Raw genomic sequence first — 20,502 nt, 5'->3', positions numbered from 1 at the left:
CTCAAATGATCAGCCACAAAGGTAAATTCTACGTTGTACCTACGTTTATAAGTTGGTTTTGAAGCCCAAGAATTTTTATTGTATGCTTCAAGATTTCAATTTAAAAGTTAATATAATTAATCCATTTCATTATGGCTCAAATTAACCTTGATGGAAGATTAGGACGAAAGACATGATGAGTTTGTTTACCAACTTTGAGATATATATATTAATTGTTGTGTCTTGACAAATTGATCAGTAATGCTATATATAATTTTAGATTGTGTAAATTTTGTACATTTTTTTTTTAAAAAGGGTCCATCATTAATAAATTACTATTTTTCATATAAGTCACATATTTATTTATTTTTTTAAACAATACGTAATGCTTATACAATCTATAATTGTAAATATTATTTTTCTAACCACTACAAGAAAAAAGAATATTTGTGAATAATTATTTGCAACGAGAATGACTATTTGCGATGAAAATAAACTCATTTTAATAGGAAATATTTATTTTCATAAGAAATAACTAACCACAGATAAACAGTTTTTTTGTAATGAACAAATTAAATGCAAAGGTTTTCCATTCTTCCAATAATCATAGTTATCGTTCTATGCATTTGGAAACGCATATTTCCCTACCCCACCCCACACATGATGTATTATTTCTTTCAATTTGTACAAAAATAGTATAAAAAATAGTATGCAGTCATGGCAAATTAAGTCCCATGCATGCATGCATAGACAAAGTTCAAAGTTTTTTTCTTTTTCTTTTTTTTTTTTTTTTTTTAGATAATCCTCAAAATTTATCAATAATATATACCGGCCTGGTAATTATTGTATAAATTTGTATGAAATTAATGTTACATATTATTTGGTTTTGTTAACAAACCTCATGAGTCATGACGACCAGAAACAAGAGGTTTCACTTACCATTGCCACGTGAACTATACAATTTTCCATGACAAAAAAATATCTATACAGAAGTAGCAATAACAGGTGCACGTGAACCATATATACAAACACGAGGAGCCAAGTGTCTTTGCAGTTGATCCCTAGCTTCGAACCACTCACTCACTGTTTACACAGAGTGCAGTTGGAGCCAAAACCAGGGATTAATTAAAGTTTATAAACAAGAAAGAAAATGAGTTGGGGTTGTTTTAGCAGTAGACCAGGCTGTGCTAGAGAAGCCAAAGGTTTGAGGAGAGAGAGAGAGAGGAGAGAGAGAGAGAGAGAGAGAGAGAGAAGAGAGAGAAGAGAGAGAAGATTGCATCCTCAATGAAGAAACAAGGGTGTGAGATTGAAGCAATAGGCATTAACTACCAGATCAAAACACAAAGTAGAGAGCACCCTTTTAAGATCTTCAGCAAAGGGCCACAAGAGAATCAACAGAAGGTTGATCAAGAACCAGATCAAGAACAAGCCAAGGTTGAAGAACCATGCCCCAGGGTGCGCCAAGTCCTGAAAGGCGTGAACTGCAGCGCAAAACCATGGGAGATTCTGGCCATTGTGGGTCCAAGTGGAGCTGGAAAGTCATCCCTGCTAGAAATCCTAGCAGGGAAAGTCACACCACAAAGTGGCTCCATTTTTGTGAACCAAAAGCCCATAGACAAAGTTCATTTCAAGAAAATCTCAGGCTATGTCACTCAAAAGGATACCCTCTTTCCCTTACTTACGGTGGAAGAAACCTTAATGTTTAGCGCAAAGTTAAGGTTAAGGCTTCCAGCAGCTGAGCTGAGATCCAGAGTGAAGTCATTGATTCAGGAGCTTGGCCTGAATCATGTAGCTGGAGCTCGTGTCGGAGACGACAGGGTTCGAGGGATATCCGGTGGAGAAAGACGCCGCGTTTCCATTGGTGTGGACGTAATACATGATCCGAAAGTGCTGATTCTTGATGAGCCAACTTCAGGGCTTGACAGTACATCAGCGCTCCAAATCCTTGACATGCTTAAGACCATGGCTGAAACCCGGGGCAGAACCATAATTCTCAGTATCCACCAACCTGGGTACCGGATTGTAAAGTTGTTCAATTCAATTCTACTGTTGGCCAATGGCTGTGTCTTGCACCATGGCACCGTGGATCAGCTTGGCGTGAACTTAAGGCTGATGGGACTAGAACTTCCTCTTCATGTCAATGTCGTTGAATTCGCCATTGAATCCATTGAAACCCTTCAACAGCAGCGAAAGTTTCACCCAGTTCAACAAAAAATGCTACCAAAGTTGCCATCAACACTGCAACAAAAGAAAGGAGATGATCCAGGTGAGAGTAGATCAAGTGGTAATTTTACTCTACAACAGCTCTTTCAACAATCCAAGGTTATTGATGAAGAAATCATCAATACTGGAATTGATTTCCCTCCCGACTTTGCAAATTCTAGATTGCGAGAAACCATAGTTCTCACTCATAGATTCTCCAAAAACATCTTTCGGTCGAAGGAACTCTTTGCTTGTAGGACGATTCAAATGCTGATCTCAGGGCTTGTCCTTGGCTCGATCTTTTATAATCTCAAAGATGACTTGGTTGGAGCCCAAGAAAGGGTAGGTCTATTCGCATTCATTTTGACATTTCTGTTATCATGCACCACAGAAGCTCTGCCAATCTTTTTGCAAGAGAGGGAGATTCTTATGAGGGAGACATCCTGCGGAAGCTACAGAGTCTCATCCTATGCCATAGCAAATGGACTTGTTTACTTGCCATTTCTGCTCATCCTATCCTTTATATTCACAGTACCATTATACTGGCTTGTTGGGCTCAATCAGAGTTTCATGGCCTTTCTACACTTCTTGTTGTTAATTTGGCTAATTCTGTATACAGCAAATTCGGTTGTGGTATGTTTCAGTGCTCTGGTGCCGAATTTCATTGTAGGGAATTCCGTGATCGCAGGCGTCATGGGGTCCTTCTTTCTGTTCTCAGGTTACTTCATATCAAAACATGAGATTCCAAGTTACTGGATTTTCATGCATTACATATCGCTGTTCAAGTATCCGTTTGAAGGGTTTTTGATAAATGAGTTCTCCAACTCAGGAAAGTGCCTGGAGTACATGTTTGGGAAATGTGTGGTGAGTGGTGAAGATGTGCTTAGAGAAGAAGGCTATGGTGGGGAGGAAAGTAGGTGGAGAAATTTGATGGTTATGGTATGCTTCATATTGGTTTACAGGTTTAGTTCTTATGTGATTCTTCGATGTAGATGCTCTCAGAGAGGGCTCAAGGATGCCCTCGTCTGATGAACATGGTGAAAAATTCTCTGTGTCCTCGTTTGTGTTCGTTCACATGTCTTGGTGTTTACTTAAAATAGCACCCGCAGATGAACAGCCATAAAAAATAAAGAGAAGACGTGTAATTTCATTTCTGCCACCAGGTTGTACAGACAAGATATCTTTCTTTTCTTTTCTTTCTTCTTTTTTTTTTTTTTTTTTTTTTTTTTTTTTTTTTTAGGTTTTGCTTTGGAAAAAAACTGAAGGTTGGTTGTTGTGTTCCATATTTTTAACTCTCTCTCTCTCTCTCGCCAAAACACACAAAGATATCCCAGCTTCGTTTTTTTTCTTCTCTTCACGGTTACTGTTTGTTACTCAGTTACATATGCTTGCTGGACACTACAAAATGTGCTGGTTTGTTCTGAACATGTCAAGAAAATAGTTGAAAGAGGTTATGGCAAGCTTGATGGTTCAGGTAACAAGGTTTCTAAAGGATTGGTCCACTTATCTTTCCAAGGCCCCTGAATGCTTAATTTTCTTAATAACAGGAGGCCTCGGAGCATTTTGTAACAATGTGCAACTGTAAAGTGGAGTAAATTGACTGGCCACAGTAATCAGTGATCACCAGTGTGAGCACACGTGATTGTAAATGTAGCACAGATGAAACAATGCAGAACTTAGCGGCACGTAAGTAGTCTAAAACCATAATTAATTTATTAATCTAAGCAGCTGGTCGAATCATATCATGATGCGCCATAGTTAACAGCAATAAAACTGGGCCCAATTGACTCGATTGCACTACGTACCAACTGCAGATGAGCATGCCACCAAAGCCTTGGAGCTCTGCCCTCAATATTGTGAATTGGCCTGGCGAATCTAAGTGATAACAGTTCATTACAGGATAAATTATACCAACCGACCTCCTTCATGGTTTGGAGGGAAGTACGTCTTTTTTTAAAAAAGAAGAAGAAGAAGAAGAAGAAGAAGAGGAGGAGAACAGTAGCCTATAGTTTTATTAAGAGCATACTCGGGCCTGTCTTTAATCTACCGTTCATAGAATGTATCTAGGTGTTCTTTTGTATACCTCTTGTGTACACGGGCTATTACCTATTTCATTCGTATCAATAAAATTTATCTCTTACTTATCATAAAAATTAAAAAAAAAAAAAAAAAAAAAAAAAAGAAGAGAGAGCATACTCGGGCCTTCATCTATTTCATGCCCCATAAAATTTTGTTTATCGACCAAAAAAAAAAAGTTTTATTAATAGCCCTCACTTATGATGGAAGAATGCCATGGTTACATTAAGACTGCCTTGACAACATAAAAATCAAGGTCAAGATTGAAACTCGAGGGGAAGTGTGACATTTTCCAAAACCTCAAGGAAGATCAGGATAGTCCTGAATAGCAAGGGAGGATTTTGGTTTGTTGTATAATGGTAAGACACGTAAGTGTAACAATTATGAGAACTACTGATAACTGTTACTAACCTTTTTTGTTCTGCAAAATTGAGGAACAGATCTATCAGATGTTGGTTGAAGTGAAGAAGCATTTGAATTCAACCAACTGCAGCATCTGCTGGCATATCCGTTTCGTAACCTAAGATTAATTCAGATTCACTGTGCCCATCATAGGCCTCATGATCACCAGCATTGGGCACATAACCACCTCTCTTCATCTGTCCCATGAGCATCTTAAGAAGTGAATAGATCTCCTTTCTCTGAGGATGCTTTTTATCTTTAGCCAGGAAAACATGCAAATCACTCTTGAGTTTAATCCAACTGCAACCTGGCTGCTTGATAACTCCCTCTTGCCTCATCAGCTTCCTTACCTTCCTAACATCCCTCCATTTTCCAAGCTCAGCGTACATGTTTGAGAGAAGAACATAGGGTCCGGAGTTCCAAGGCTCAATCTCTAAAAGCTTATCTGCAACAAATTTCCCTAACATTATGTTCTTGTGGACCTTACAAGCAGCAAGCAAAGATCCCCAGACAACACCATCAGGCTGCATCGGCATTGTGTCTATTAAGCTCTTTGCTTCATCGAGGCATCCAGCTCGGCCAAGTATATCAACCATACATGTATAATGGTCCTTCAGTGGTGTCAAACTATGTTCCGTTGTCATTGAGTGGAAATAATGGCGTCCCTCTTCAACCAGCCCTGCATGACTGCAAGCACACAAAACACCAATCATTGTGACATGGTCTGGTTTCTCTCCAGATGCCAGCATTTTCTGGAAAAGTTGAAGAGCTTCAGCTCCATAACCATTTTGTGCATATCCCACTATCATAGCATTCCAAGAGACATAATCCCTTTCCACCATATTTTTGAATACCCGGCTGGCATCTTCAATTGATCCACATTTCATGTACATGTCGATGAGAGAGTTCCCCACAAAAATATCACTCTCCTCTTCAGATTTAAAGAGAAATCCATGCTTCAAAACATGACAGTGAGCCTGTCTCCCCAATTGCAGTTCAGCAAGATTCGCACAAGCATTGAGTAGATTTCCAAAGGTGTAATGGGTCGGCCAAATGGATTCCCTCTTTAGAAGGAGGAAGAGTCTGAGCGCCTCTTCATTCTCCCCACTCTGTGTATACCCTGCAATAAGTGAATTCCAAGACACTATATTCCGCTCCATCATTTTTGCAAACATTAACCTTGCAACTTTCACACTTGATGCCCTTGCATACCCACTTACCATGGAGGTTTCAGACACCACACTCCTAATAGGCATCCTATCAAAAACCCCTCTAGCATCATTAATTTTACTACATTTTGCATACATATCAACCAGTGCATTTCCCAAAATGAGGTCATCCCCAAAGCATTTCACAACGCGGGCATGAATCTGTAAACCCTCTCTAATTGCTAACAAACTCGCACAAGCACTGACCACACTAGCTAGAGTGACCTCATCTGGTTCAAATCCACAAGCCATCATCCTCGCAAAAACTTCCAAAGCCTCACTAGCCGGACCATTTTGCTCATAGCATGTGATCAAGCTATTCCAAGAAACTATGTTCCGTTGACCCATCCCATCAAAAACCCTGTGAGCACAAGCCATGCTCCCACACTTAGAATACATGTCGATAAGAGCAGAACCCACGTAAACATTGGACGAGTACTGGGACTTCGAAACCAAAGCATGAATTTGAATACCCATTTTCAAATCCGTCACGCCTGAACAAGCACTAAGAGCACTGCCAAACGAGTATCCGCTAAGTACAAAATTCTCCCTATGCGTCATAACAAAATACTCTAAAGCCTCTGTAAAACGATCATGTTGTGCAAAACCTGATACCATTGAGTTCCACGAGCATTGGTCTGGATCAGGCATGGACCAGAAGACCTCCGAAGCCTCATCAAGGTAACCCGATCTAGTTAACGCATTTATAATTGAATTCCAACTGAAAGTGTTCTTGTCAAGCATTCGATCAAACAAGTTGCGCGCATCTTCCAAACAACGGCATTTTCCATAAGAATCAATAAGCCTATTCTGGATAAAAATTTCAGAGGAAAACTGGGTTTTGATGATACGGGCGTGGATGCGGCGCACGTCATCCGCCGACCTCGATTTGACGCACGAGTCCAAGAGCTTTGCGAAGGGAGAGGAGTCGAAAAAGGAGAGGTCGCCCACCACGAGGTTCTTGACCAAGCCATGTCTAGCCATTCAAATATCTTTAGAGAAGACAAGTTCGAAGGCATGTTTTGTTGAGGTTTGTAGATGCTCCGAAAGAATATGAAATCAGAATAGAAACAGAGGAAGAAGAATAAGATGAATGAAAGTGTGACTCTTGAGCTTCCATTTACGTATCGAAAGATTTTGAATTGCCGTGGCTTTATGGATTCCGCGTCTTTTGCATTAGATGACCGTTGAGGTTAACTAGGAATAGGATGCTTCAAATATTTTTTGTATCTCAAAAGATGTTTGGAAAAGAGGCCCAGAGCAAGCAACCATGATTACTACACCAAACTCACTCCCTTGCCCTGTTCTAAAAAAAAAAAAAAAAAATGAATCACTATATATGTTACATATATTCTTCATTCATAATCCCATCATTCCAAACACTCGTCCTTTTTCTCATTTTTTTCTAATTTTTGTCCAGAAAACTTTGATATCTGGAAGATCTGAGGCAATTTCAATCCATTCATTATTTGGTACCAAAGAAAAATAAAAAGATGGGTTTACCTTAAACATTACAATGGCAAAGACTTCAGTCAATTTCATAAGTGGTTATCAACAGTGTCTTGTGGAATATGGATGTTGGTCCAATGCACTAGTAATTTTCAGGCTAAATTTCAGGATTTTAATTCTTCTAAAAAGAAAATATCAGGAATTTAATTTTTTTTTTTTTTCTGGCATCAATTTATCAACCTCTAAAACTGGGAAAGATTCTCACTCTTGTTCCAGAATTCAGATTAGCTCAACGGCAGATAATAATCATATAAAATCTTGTTCGGATTCAGAAATGATTTTATCTCATCTCATATTTACAATTTTTTCAATCTTTTATATAAAATTTAATAAATAATTCAATTTTTTAAAATTTTAAAAAAATAACAATATTTTATTTAATTTATTTAAAATCATTTTATTTCATGTTATCTCAGCGCCTAAACGACTGCTAAAATAGAGTTTCACGCGCACATGTTTTGTCTTCTGTGTCTCTCCCCTCGATGCGAACTATTTCACTGACAGGCGCCACATTAGCGGTCATGTTCTCTCTCACTTCCCCTCTCCATGTTCCGTCCGCCTACTGAAATAGCTATTGCTCATGCTTCCTAGTGATATCGTCTCAACCGTGGATCATTGCGCATCACTCATTTCAAGATGCACCACCACCAGGAACCTAAAACTGGGCATGGCCCTGCACTCACACCTCATCAAAACAGCATTTTTCTTCAACCCCTTCCCAATCAATGCTCTCATAGACATGTACTCTAAATGCAACTCCGTAGAAAGTGCCCAAAAGGCCTTTGATGACCTTCCCTTCAAAACTACCCGTTCTTGGAACGTCATGGTCTCCGTGTACTCTGGAAGAGGTCTATTTAGTAAAGCTCATAAACTGTTTTATGAAATGCCAAGACCAAACCTTGTTAGTTATAACTCGTTGATATCTGGTTTATCCTATCATGGTTTTCACAAAGAATCTATTCATTTCTTTCTAGACATGCAGAAGGAATATCATTGTTTAACCATGGATGAGTTCACTCTAGTCAGTGTAGTTGGTGCTTGTGCCTGCTTGGGTGCTTTAGCTTTATTGGGCCAAGTTCACGGAGCAGCAATTGTTTTAGGCTTAGAGTTGAACATTATTATTCATAATGCCTTAGTTGATGCTTATGGAAAATGTGGTGTACCCAATACGTCATATTCTATTTTTAGTCGAATGCTGGTAAGGGATGTTGTGTCTTGGACTTCGATGGTGGTTGCTTTTTCTCGGGCATCTAGACTGAATGATGCTTGTCGAGTATTTAATGAAATGCCAGTTAAGAACACTGTCTCTTGGACTGCTTTGCTTTCAGGGTTTACTCAAAATGGTCGTGCGAGAGAAGCATTGATTCTTTTTCAGCAAATGCTGGGAGTAGGAATCTGGCCTGTTGCTCATACTTTTGTTACCGTTTTAAGTGCTTGTGCGGATTTAGCACTTACTGAAAAAGGTAAGCAGATTCATGGGCACATCATTCGAAGGAGCACCAGTAGCAACTTTGTTAATGTGTTTATGCTGAATGCTTTAATTGACATGTATTGCAAGTGTGGAGACATGAAATCGGCTGAAACATTGTTTGAATCGATGCCTGGAAAGGACATTGTCTCTTGGAATTCAGTAATAACTGGTTTCGCTCAGAATGGGCTTGGGGAAAAGTCACTTCTTCTATTTCAGAGAATGATAGAAGCAAAGCTAAAACCAAATGCCGTCACATTTCTAGGGGTGCTATCTGCCTGCAGCCATACTGGTCTGGTATCTGAAGGAATCAAAATTCTTGACTCGATGGAGAAGGACTATGACATAAGTCCAAGACCGGAGCACCATGCAATCTTGATTGATTTGCTTGGGAGGAAAAACAGACTCGAGGTAGCAATGGAGTTGATTGGGAAAGCGACTAATGGCTCGGATCATGTTGGGATGTGGGGTGCAGTATTGGGCGCTTGTCGAGTCCATGGGAATTTGGGTCTTGCCAGAAGAGCAGCAGAAACTCTGTTTGAGTTGGAACCCAGCAATGCTGCAAGATATGTTATGCTATCAAATATTTATGCTGCATCTAGTAGATGGGTTGATGTCAATAGAGTGAGAAGGCTCATGGAGGAGAGAGGTTTGAAGAAAGAAGTGGCTTATAGTTGGATTGAGGTGAGGAATGCAAGACATGAATTTGTGGCCAAAGACAAGTTACATAGTCAGATAGGAGAGATATATGAAGTGATTTGGAAGTTGGTAGATCACATGAAGGATGCTGGATATCAGCCTTATATCGACAGTATTTTTCTTCAAGACGAGGATGATGGCCTTTCTCGATTTTATTAATTACGTGAGAACTTGCAAATGCATGGATACTTATCGCCACTCGCATCTTAATTTATCAAAAACATTGCAAATGCATGTATGCAAGCCTACTCAACAAGATTAAGAAAAAAAAAAAAAAAAAAACTTTAGCCAAATGTCACAATCGTTTTAGTATGAGCTGGAGGCGCTGAGGTGTGGCATCCATTGCATAGAAGATCCATATTTACTGCCGATTCAAACCATGGGGGCATCAGCATATCGCACTGAAAAGGGGGCCTAGTGCATCATGAAGAATAAAGTTTTTGTAAAATGTCAAACTTTTGCAATAAGTTCTTGTTATACGTTGGAACCAGCCATGAGACTGCATAAATTCCAGAGCATACAACACCATTCCACAGGATAGTCTTACTTGATATTAACGAACGGTAATTTTTGTCAGGTAACTTTTTATTTAGGAAAAATATACTTTTTCACCCTACAGTTGTTGTATGCCTTACACTCCAAATTAACAAAATTGACTCGTTACATTATCAAACTATCAAAAGGTTTGATTGATAATGTAATGTGCATTGTGCACTCTTGGATAATATCCTACCGTCAAAATTGTATCACATCACCTATTTCGATCCATCTCAATGGATATAATTGGACGATGGGGCTGCTTGTCACTTTGCAGTGTGAGTTGAAACGTGGGCCCAATCTGAGTAACAAGCCGAGTAACGTGGGCCCAATCCAAGCCATGGACTATCCTTCTATTCTTTTACTACTTTTACTTTTGTGTGTTAGGCCTTAGACTATGTTACTAGATCTTTGGATTGTAATAGGTAGTGGGCTTAGGCCCGTAGCATAAACTAATTGTAGATTTTAGTCTTATTATCTTGTTGTTACTGTTAGCCCAAGCCCAATACGTGGATTATATGTACTGAGCAACTTGGCTCTGAAGAGGCATCCACAACCTTAATACAATATATTCTTATTTCTTATCTCTATCTCTTTTCTCTTGGAGGTTAGGTCAATCTCGAATCTGACAATTTTCTTTACATTTTCTCTCATATTTTCTAGTTATCTAAACACTATCTATCAGGTGTGTTACAAGTGGTATCCAGAGCCAGCCTTTCCTTGGCATCGGCTTCATCAATCATAGAAATAGAAAAAGTTATTTCATCCTTGCTTAACATCAGAGAGTAATTCGAACAATCACAGCAATATTTGGATGTTATTTTGTAGACATTCAAAGATGTCAAGAACAACCTTGAAGATTTTTAGAACAACTTCAATGAAGAGTTCTCAAATCTGGAAAACCAACTCCATTTTCTGCAAGAAGAGAAAAAATATACAGCAACGATAGAAGAAAAGGAGGTAGTCATTACTGCTCGACTTATTCTTTCTCATGTTTCCATAAATCCCATTAGAAACCAAAAACCATTTCCTCCATTCTCTAATTTCCCCCTTCGAATCCCGTGTCCTTCCCTTCCTCTTAGAAATTGTTATCCATTTTCCTCATTTCTTTCAGTTGTTCCTGGCAACAAAGACTCATTAACAGTAAAAAGGCCTAGCAATTAGATGGAAATTTGATCCCAGTAGTGTTGAGTTTCAGATTCCTGACTCCTCACCATCAACTTGTAAACCCACACCATTTTTATTTTATCTATTAACTCTTTTTTCCCATCTCCTAGGGCTAAGCCTAAGATTTTTTCCCATCCTCTCCTAACTCGTTCGTGTCGACAGGGAAGCAGTTGCTAGTTGAGTTTTATCCTTTCGAGTTCTCCAAAAAAATTTGAGAGTTTGCGTAGCTGAAGGTTCTGAAGCTAGCAAGGAGACATCATACTCAAAGGGACTTGCTAAGAAAGTAGCTACAAATCTCGTGTATACAGAAATGGAGCGGTGCATGGACGAAAGAGCATTGATCAAGTTTGCATGGAGAGTTGCCGAATGAACAACTTGTAAAAGATTCCCTTTCCAGCTCGTCCTCCTAGGAACAACCTGACGATGATGGTTCCAATTCCACCAATTTCTCTGGAACCGCTGACTCTGAGTCTCATCTCGCCAGTGAACTTGTCAATCCTAATGATGATTTGGCAGAGCTTGAATGGGTTTCCCACTTTGTTGACGACTCCCCGTCATGCTTCTCTCTTTAGTATGTCGCCAGAAAACAGAAAGTTGAAACTCTTACGACGAACCTATCTGAACAACCAGAGAACAAACCAAGATCGAGTTCAACAACAAGCCAGGCGACAGCAGCGGTGGTGGCAACGATAGAAGTAGCAACTGTTGCAAACTTTTCTAGTATGGATTTAGATCTAACCGTGGATCCAAATGAACCTACTGACTGTTTATGTAACCAAGTTAGCTACAGTGAGATGGTTGCTTGTGATAATCCCAATTGCAAAATAGAGTGGTTCCATTTTGGGTGTGTTGGTCTGAAAGAACAACTGAAAGGAAAATGGAGGATGTGTCTGGGGTTGCTAGTTTTCTAGTTTTAGTAGATACAAACCTTACCCCTCAACTGCTTGCTTTTTTGCCATTTAAAATTGTTTTCGAGCCTTTTGACATAGGAAGAGAAAGAAATCATTTGGGAATGAATTGTAATAGATAGGACACCATCGAGCTACTGAAAGAGCCCCATAAATTTAGAGTGGAGGAGAAGGAGTTGGAAAAGAATTTAGAGTGTGGAGGAGAAAGTGGGTTTGATGTGAGAAATTTAGTAGATAAGAACTTTGTTCCTCAACTGCTTGATCTTTTCCCAACTCAAGGAATTTTTTAGCCCTTTGATAAAGGAATAGAGCATAGTCATGTTTACACACCAAACATGGAGGGTTGTAACCTCCTGGAACTTGTGAGGTTAGAAATGAACCTCCCAATTCCTAGGTTGTCTGACCATGCTATTCATATCTTCTTCAATGAGCAATGTTCAGGATCAGCCGTTGGGACTAGGGGACAGAGGCAATTCACAATTGTAGGACCAGTCAACCTACATGCAAGAAGAAATAGAATTGCACTACTCAATATAGTTGTGAGGTTACCAAACTTTGGGTTGCATTATGAGATGTGGAAAACATGAATTCTTGGTCCAGTTTTTCTTTATGGTCTTGATGAAACCTCGTTGCAAAATTGGTCCTATCAGGTTGGTCTAAAAGGAGAGGCAATGAATTTGGTCTCTCCTGATAGAGTCCCATTTGTTGATTGGATCTGTGGGTCACTAACTGTTTGAAAGCTAGTTACATAGGGATTGAAATGGACTAAAGAAGATAAGAGTGACAAAATTAGGAAAAATAGCATTCTCGTTTTTTACCCTGGTGGTGGTTGCATGTATCTCACAATGGGTTGTTATGGGAATGACTGCTCCTTGTTGGTAGCCTCGTGTAGAGATAAACTGCAGACTATTGGTGGTATTGATGCCACCCTTGTGCCTTACAAGGCTGCTGATGAGATGGTCAAGTTGATTCTTGATGCAATAGAGCAAGAGGGAGGATTTCATTTGGGATTGCGAAATAAAATATGGGAAAGTTTGTTACAAGGACTGAGTAGTAGAGTTGCATCAGTGCTTCCAACCTTGAGGACAAGGTTCTTGAAGGAGACGACAATGTAACAAGCTGAGTAACGTGGGCCCAATCCAAGCCATGGACTATCCTTCTATCCTTTTAATACTTTTACCTTTGTGTGTTAGGCCTTAGACTATGTTACTAAATCTTTGGATTGTAATAGGTAGTAGGCTTAGGCCCGTAGCAGAAACTAGTTGTAAATTTTAGTCTTATTATCTTGTTGTTACTATTAGCCCAAGCCAAAGCCCAATACGTGAGTTATATGTACTGAGCAACCTGGCTCTGAAGAGGCATCTAGAACCTTAATACAATATTTTCTTATTTCTAATATCTATCTCTTTTTTTTTTGGAGGTTAGGTCAATCTTGAATCTGACAATTTGCTTTACATTTTCTCTCATATTTTCTAGTTATCCAAACACTACCTATCAGGTGTGTTACAGAAAATGTGATTCCTTATATTTTCCATCTAATGTTTGCTCTAGGTCAACAACCTTAGCCTCGCACCAATCTCCAGTGTCTGTTAGGCTGGAAAATTATGTGTGCATGGTAAGATTATCAAGCAAAGTTTTGAATACCGTTTTGGTGACGGTTTCGGTTAAAGTACTAGAATGAAATATTTCAGTGCTGGTACCATTTCGTGATAGTCTATATATAGATAAATTAATTATATATGTATAAATTATATTTCAAAATAACATCAATACAAGTCTTGAAAAATTAAAACACATATTTATAAAACTCAATAATACTTCTAAGTTTTCAATCCAACTATTAAAAAAAATAATCGCTTATTTTCATCATAAAAAATGGGAGTATGAATTTGATTTTCAGTTCTAAAGAAAAGGAGATTAAAAAAGTTAAAAAAATAGTCTTCAGATGTGAGAATTGGAATAAAAATTATAAAAATACATGAAAAATACAAAAGTATAAAATTTCAACTAGTACACTAAAAACTAACCGATACACCAAGAATCGGTTGGTATTGACTGAAACGTACCGAAATAGCCGATATTTGATCCGGTACGAAACACCTATCTCCACCATGTTGGTTACCATTCTGATATAATAAATACAGACCGTATTAACCAATACGGCACAGTATTCAAAACCTTGTTACGAAGTGACATATCATAACTAGAGTTCTTTGGAGAGAGAGATTGATGTAATCCAAGTGAATGCCTCACTTTGTGCCTGCTTGCTTACAAATAACTAGCTTTTTTTTATTTCATATAAAAATTATTAAATACTTTTAGAGTACTCATGGCGAGATATTCTCGTTCTATCACAAAATGCCATATAATTAAAATCGCTCATATAAACATCAATTCTAATTAATATAGCATCCTATAATAAAAGTATCGCGTGATTGCACTTCAAGAATACCTTATATTATTTATTTCATATTAAATATTTTGGTTGTCTCTAAGGCATTTTTGTAAATTTCCCCAATTATTTCTTGAAACAAAATCTCTTTTTAAACATTTTATTCTCTTTCCAAGGATCCCAATGGGGCTTACCAATTGTATCAATTATTGCTATTACCTGGCTTAAATCCCTCTAGTCATATTTTTACTCTATTTTGTTGGATTGAATTTTGAGCAGACAACAAATAGTCATACTAACTAGGACACAGGCTGCTTGTGTTAATGTTTGTCCATAAAACTTTGTTACAGACAACGTGACCCATGAATAACACTAAAAGCATCATCCAAAGAAATTAAGGAAAATGTTCCCACCAAAGCTTCTTTAAATGCCAGAGCATCCAAAACACAACAGATGGGTCTGTCCTCGATTCAGCCGCACCGAAGACGCATGCCATGTTGAACAACGGCCAGAAAGCAGGTACCACATAATGCACGATCGACATGTCGATATCTCATGCAACTCAAAGTCAAAATTCAAAGCTAATAATTCCAAGTAACATCATAATCAGCTTTGGCTTCGGAGTAAATCTGTCAAGACATGTGGAAGGAGTCATGGAAATCTGTAAGATTGAGAGAAGAGAGTAAAACCTAACAAGACAAAGAAAATGGACTAAAATAAAAACTCAAATTGGATTTAATTAGTCAGTCATAATCAGAGTTTTTGAAGAAGATGTGTGGTGGAAAAATGGAAGTTGGACCATGTGGCATGTGCCTGCTTCCCCCCCATCTTAGACGGCAATGACTTGGAGAAAATGACATCGACTAATTTTCCCTATGATATTAATGCCCCTCCCATGGCCATTTTTCTCGCATTCAATTATTCAAAACTACCAACTACTTTCTCCTTTCACTTCCCACTCCTGTAACTATAACCATGTTTGATTGCCGGCAAAGGTTCGCCGGGAAACCACTCTCTCCTGTGAGTCCAACCTACCAAATACGTAGAAGTCATGACAGTGAAGGAGATATAGAATTCGATTTCTGGGGTGCATGTCAGAATGGAGATCATGACAGTTTTAGCGGTCGGTTTAGTGGCACTGACGTAGAGTTTCAATCTCAAGCAAGCCTTGTTGAAGAAGGGTTTGGAGATTCCTCACCAGCCTTGTGGGAGAGAAACACATCAGGAAGTACTGATTATGAATCTTCTCCTCTGCTCCCCCATGACCATCGTTCTAGCAATCTTTCCCCCACTTCAAGAAAAAAAGCAATTGCAGAAGGTAGAAGGCAGCTTATGGAAATGGTTCGACACATGTCCGAGTCTTGTTACGAGCTATCTCTAAAAGATATTGTTGATGAGAAGCATATCTCGGCAGTTCAAAAGGGAACTGTCGTTGAAAAGAGCAGCGCCTTTCATCCCGAAACTGAACCTCAGATGAAGAAGCAAAAGAAGAAAAAGAAAGGCATTAATAAGGCACGTCAGGTGTCGAGGATTAGAAGTATGGACAGTGAAAATTTCCTTCTCAAGATGTTCTTTCCAACGTCTCTAGCTTTGAAGAAGAAATCAAAGGCAGGAGAGTGCTCAAAAGTCTCTCCAACTCCATCTTTTGTGGAAACCAAGCATCATATTGACAAGGAATGGTGGATTAAAAGGTTTTTTCTTGTAGGAGATAGTAAAAGAAGTCGAGGGAATATCATGAGTGGAAGCACAAGTAGCAGCAACAGCAGCACAAGCAGGTATTTGTTTAATTCAGTACTGATGGTACATGGGTCAATTTATGCTCCCATGGAAATGATTCGAAGTATGCTTTCCATATCTAATCTTTTACACGTCTTCCAATTTCATGCAGGCACGATGATGCCAGTTTCATACCTGGTTGCTGGTGCTTCTTCCACACCAAGAAAAACAAAGCTAAGAGACAGAAGGGATGCCTCTTGGAATGCAATTGACAACAGCATAAGATCTATGATTGCATCAGAATTATGATGGTGTAATGCTTTTGTTCCTATATCCATCAGGAGCAAATCTCTCAAACCTAGTCAATCTGCACATCCTATTGCTGCTGGATAATTTGGAGGAACTATATAGGTGGAGCAGGAATGGCCAGATGCAGCTTTTGTGCTGGAAAAGCTAGTACTGAAATCTCAAGCTGCAAATTAACATTTTCCACCATTTTTGTGATTGGCCATTGGTCTCAGCATAATAGCTGGAACAGAGGTTAATATTTTAGTCTGAATCTTGGGTAGCAAGAACCTGTTGAATATTGTACAATAAGAATATCCTGGAACAGATCATGTATATTTCCTTGTTGTTTCCAGGTTCACTAACCTGATATGCAATTCCTTGCCCAAGAGATGGATTAAAAACAGAGAGGCCAGCAAATAGATAATTTTGGGAACAAAATTTAAGGCTCTCTACTATGTTGTTTTGTGAATTTGAATGAGGATCATTAAAAAAGAAAGCAGAAGTATAATCAGCCATGAGTTCTTCTTAGGACAGAAACCTTTGTCAACAGGGCACCAAGGGGAGGCAACAAGGTCGCATATGTGAACAGGTTCTGCTTTTGCTCATTGCGTATAAATGTCAGTCACTGCTTATGTTTATTGCAATAAACTGTTTCGGTGTTTTCATTTACCCCCAATCAAAATGCTAAATTTTTAACTTTCATCTCAATTTATCTCATCCCATCTGCGAAAACAAACAAGACTTAAGTGAAAGGAAACCTTTGTCAATTTTATTTAAAACTAATCTCTAAAATTATGAAAATCTATGAAAAATGAGAATACCGTTTTGCACTAGAAATTTTAAACACGCTTAAGTAATACCGCTTATGTTGAGAATGATAAATCTAAAATAAAGAGTTAACGTTATTTTATAATAAAGAAACTTTATAATAGCAACAATTTGAGATTTGGTCCATTGTGATTTGTGAATGCAGGATTCTGTAGCGGTATGACTTTTGAAAGAGTACTATTACATCCATAAAAGAATTATACAAAAATAATTACACAAATTGACGTAGTTTTATCTTATCTGTTGGATCTACTTTACAATAAAAGTAATTTTATAATCTGATGAATCACATCAAACCACAACAATTTGTAGAATTATTTTTATATAATCTCTTTATGATTAGAGTATTTTCTCTTTTAAAAATATTTTTTCAGAAAAACATTTTTATTTCTTAGCTTGTTTGGAAAGAGCGGAAAAGAGCAGTTAATCGACAATAACTAGTGGGTCAATGAAAAAATCATGTGTGAAAAATGACTTATTTTTGGTCCCATGCCTTGCTCATTTTTCCTTAACCAAGTAATTCATAGACATTTGTTTGCTCAAATAAAAATAAAAATAAAAAGGTCTTTTACTGAGTTTCATTAAATAATCTTAAAGATTATTAGATTAATTTTCTATTTTTTAGATTAAATTAATATTATGAATCAAAATTAGTCTTATGTGAAGTTATATAAATACAGTCATAGTTTTCGATGCAACTAAATCCCAGAAATTATTTTTTCAAGGAGTTAACCAAACGTAGAAAATCAGTAATTCTTCTCGAAAAATATTATTATTTAATTATTTTTTAAATAATTATATTTAAAAAAAATTAGATAATATATCGTGACATAATTAAATTTAAAAGTTAAATTTTAGTAATAAAATATATTAAAATATTATCTAATTTTAATAAAGTATGTATTTTTGTAACATTTTAATGAAGTCTTGCCCTAAGCAGTCTCACCCTTGTCGGTAACTGAAAAATCATCTGTGTCAATTTCTCTTCCAACCAAAAGATCAGTGCTAATAGATGTTGTCCAGTCCCCAAAGAGGAAATCACAGCGTTTGATTAAAATTGAAAAGCAAGTTAAGGATGCAGTATCAAAGGATACACTGCAAATGGAAGAATATACATTGGCCCTTACACTGTTGGAAATGCAGTCAGGTTATAAAGGGAAGGATAAAAAAAAAGGCAAAGGAAAAATCAGAATCTCCCCATATGACAGGCTGCCACCACCACTCTCTGAGAAGTCCAAGAAAGCTAATGAGGCAAGCTCAAAAATACCTCCCCAAGCAGAACGAAGACACTCACCAGGAATTGTCGTGGGTTAGCTTGACCCAAGACGATTAGAGGTTTAAAGGCTAATATTAAGACTCATAATCCGGATGTATTTTTTTGTCAGACACCTTGGTGACGGATGATCACACCATATCTATTGTAAATAGTCTAGATTTTCATCATTTTGTGCATTTCCTAGCAGCTTGTAAAAAAAAGGGTCTACTACTTTTGTGGCGTCTAGGTGTAGAGCTGGAACCTGTAAATATAAATATGAATGCAATATCAGTATTAGTCTACTCAGATCCTCCACACCAACCTTGGTTAATCACTTATGTGTATGCACCAACACAATGGCATTACAAAGAGGATTTCTGGCAACATCTGAATTCAATATATCAAGCCTTTTCTGGGTGTATGGGCGTGCATGAGAGATTTTAATGACCTCATATATCAATCTGAAAAACAAGGAGGGTATCCCATTAGCATTAATCAAAATAGAGTGCTTAAAAATCTGATGAACCGAAATGGATTGATAGATATTGGCTATACAAGTCTGAAATTCACGTGCTCAAATAACAGATATGCGAAAGAGCTTATCAGGGAGAGACTTGATAGAATTATAGCAAATAAAGAGTGGAGATTATTTTTCCCATACGTAAAATTGCAACATTTAACATCGTCAACAACAGATCATCATCCACTATTGTTGCACACTACAAAAAATCATAGCAGGGCCTCGTCTTTTAAATTTGAAGAATTCTAGATCAAAGAACTACTTAGCAATCAAATAATAGAAGAAGAATGGAATACACCTCACCAAGGAAATCCAACTTACATCCTATGCAGGAAAATCAAGGCAACAAAAGAAGTGCTAAAACGATGGAATACAACTTGCTTTAGGTGCATTCAGATGAACATACAGGAGCTAGAAAGCATGATACTCGAAATACAGAACAGCCAAATGACACCGCACAACCAAGAAAAAGAGAGAATCCTACAATGCAGATTACACAAACAAAGAGAAAATGAAGAAACATTGTGGAGGCAAAAATCAAGAATTACCTGGCTCACCTCCACGAACCTCAACACAAAATTTTATCATCTCACAAAGACAATCCGAAGGAGGAGAAATGCAATTGACTCCATTAAGTTGGGAGCAGGTAACTGGACAATGGACAATATTATTATAGAATCTCATTTCATTAATTATTTCAGATCAATATATACCTCATCTAACACGCACTTTCCGGACTAACTTGAAAATCTTTTTGATCAACAAATCTTGGACTATGACAATGAAAAATTCAATGAGATGCCGAGTGAAGAAGAAATATTCAGTGCTTTAAAGCAAATCCTAAGCCACAAAGCACCAGGTCTAGATGGAATGACGATGCTGTTCTACAAGCACTATTGGAAAATCATAAAAAAAGAGGTGGTCCAAGCAGTTCAAAATTTTTTCAGAAGTAGAAGCTATTGAGACAATTGAATCATACCAATATAGCCCTCATCCCCAAAATTCCAAATCCAAATTTCCCAAGCCAAAATTGCCCAATAAGCCTCACAAATGTTAGCTACAAAATAATCACAAAGATTTTGGCAAATCGATTGAAACCTCTATTACCAAATATCATTTCCCCACTCCAAACAACTTTTGTTCGGGTCGCAATATAAAGGAAAACACTATAATTGCACATGAGCTTTTCCACCACCTCAAACAGAAAGCAGGAAAAAAATGGCTAATAGTAATAAAGCTTGACATGGAAAAGATTTTTGATCAAGTGGAATGTGATTTCCTTTTTGCAGTAATGGGAGTTTTGGGTTTCAATCAAGGAGAAATAAATCTGATAAAAGAATGTGTGACA

General features: G+C 37.8%; 4 protein-coding genes across 5 annotated transcripts; 3 read left to right on the top strand and 1 right to left on the bottom strand.

The window, feature by feature from the left end:
- The first annotated feature begins 1,035 nt into the window (after positions 1-1,035).
- LOC121249878 (ABC transporter G family member 5-like) lies at positions 1,036-3,340 on the top strand. The gene has a single exon (XM_041148715.1). The coding sequence runs from the start codon at positions 1,264-1,266 to the stop codon at positions 3,208-3,210; it is 1,947 nt and encodes a 648-aa protein (XP_041004649.1). The 5' UTR covers positions 1,036-1,263; the 3' UTR covers positions 3,211-3,340.
- Positions 3,341-4,156: 816 nt separating this feature from the next.
- On the bottom strand, positions 4,157-7,025 carry LOC121249877 (pentatricopeptide repeat-containing protein At2g13600). The gene has a single exon (XM_041148714.1). The coding sequence runs from the start codon at positions 6,849-6,851 to the stop codon at positions 4,737-4,739; it is 2,115 nt and encodes a 704-aa protein (XP_041004648.1). The 5' UTR covers positions 6,852-7,025; the 3' UTR covers positions 4,157-4,736.
- An 805-nt stretch (positions 7,026-7,830) lies between these two features.
- Positions 7,831-9,925, top strand: LOC121251231 (pentatricopeptide repeat-containing protein At2g13600-like). Its single transcript, XM_041150595.1, has one exon. The coding sequence runs from the start codon at positions 7,957-7,959 to the stop codon at positions 9,700-9,702; it is 1,746 nt and encodes a 581-aa protein (XP_041006529.1). The 5' UTR covers positions 7,831-7,956; the 3' UTR covers positions 9,703-9,925.
- Positions 9,926-15,336: 5,411 nt separating this feature from the next.
- On the top strand, positions 15,337-17,000 carry LOC121251182. Of its 2 annotated transcripts, XR_005937926.1 has the most exons (3): positions 15,337-16,322; positions 16,436-16,803; positions 16,905-17,000. XR_005937926.1 is itself a non-coding variant. In XM_041150545.1 (2 exons), exons 1-2 carry the CDS (start codon positions 15,523-15,525, stop codon positions 16,533-16,535), a joined length of 900 nt encoding a protein of 299 aa, XP_041006479.1. In that variant the 5' UTR covers positions 15,337-15,522; the 3' UTR covers positions 16,536-17,000. The 2 variants fall into 2 exon arrangements, 1 of the variants encoding a protein (XP_041006479.1); XM_041150545.1 differs by having other exon boundaries at positions 16,436-17,000.
- The last annotated feature ends 3,502 nt before the right edge of the window (positions 17,001-20,502 follow it).

Source organism: Juglans microcarpa x Juglans regia, chromosome 2D, assembly GCF_004785595.1.
Source record: "Juglans microcarpa x Juglans regia isolate MS1-56 chromosome 2D, Jm3101_v1.0, whole genome shotgun sequence".
NCBI classification, from domain to species: domain Eukaryota; kingdom Viridiplantae; phylum Streptophyta; class Magnoliopsida; order Fagales; family Juglandaceae; genus Juglans; species Juglans microcarpa x Juglans regia.
This window is presented reverse-complemented; position numbering and strand designations above follow the sequence as displayed.

What these genes read in the sequence shown, in the direction of transcription:
- LOC121251231 (XM_041150595.1), top strand. Translation starts at nt 7,957, where the DNA reads ATGCTTCCTAGTGATATCGTCTCAACCGTGGATCATTGCGCATCACTC.
- LOC121249878 (XM_041148715.1), top strand. Translation starts at nt 1,264, where the DNA reads ATGAAGAAACAAGGGTGTGAGATTGAAGCAATAGGCATTAACTACCAG.
- LOC121249877 (XM_041148714.1), bottom strand. Translation starts at nt 6,851, where the DNA reads ATGGCTAGACATGGCTTGGTCAAGAACCTCGTGGTGGGCGACCTCTCC.
- LOC121251182 (XM_041150545.1), top strand. Translation starts at nt 15,523, where the DNA reads ATGTTTGATTGCCGGCAAAGGTTCGCCGGGAAACCACTCTCTCCTGTG. An exon ending in AGCAACAGCAGCACAAGCAG is followed by an intron (nt 16,323 to 16,435) that starts GTATTTGTTTAA and finishes AATTTCATGCAG; the next exon opens with GCACGATGATGCCAGTTTCA.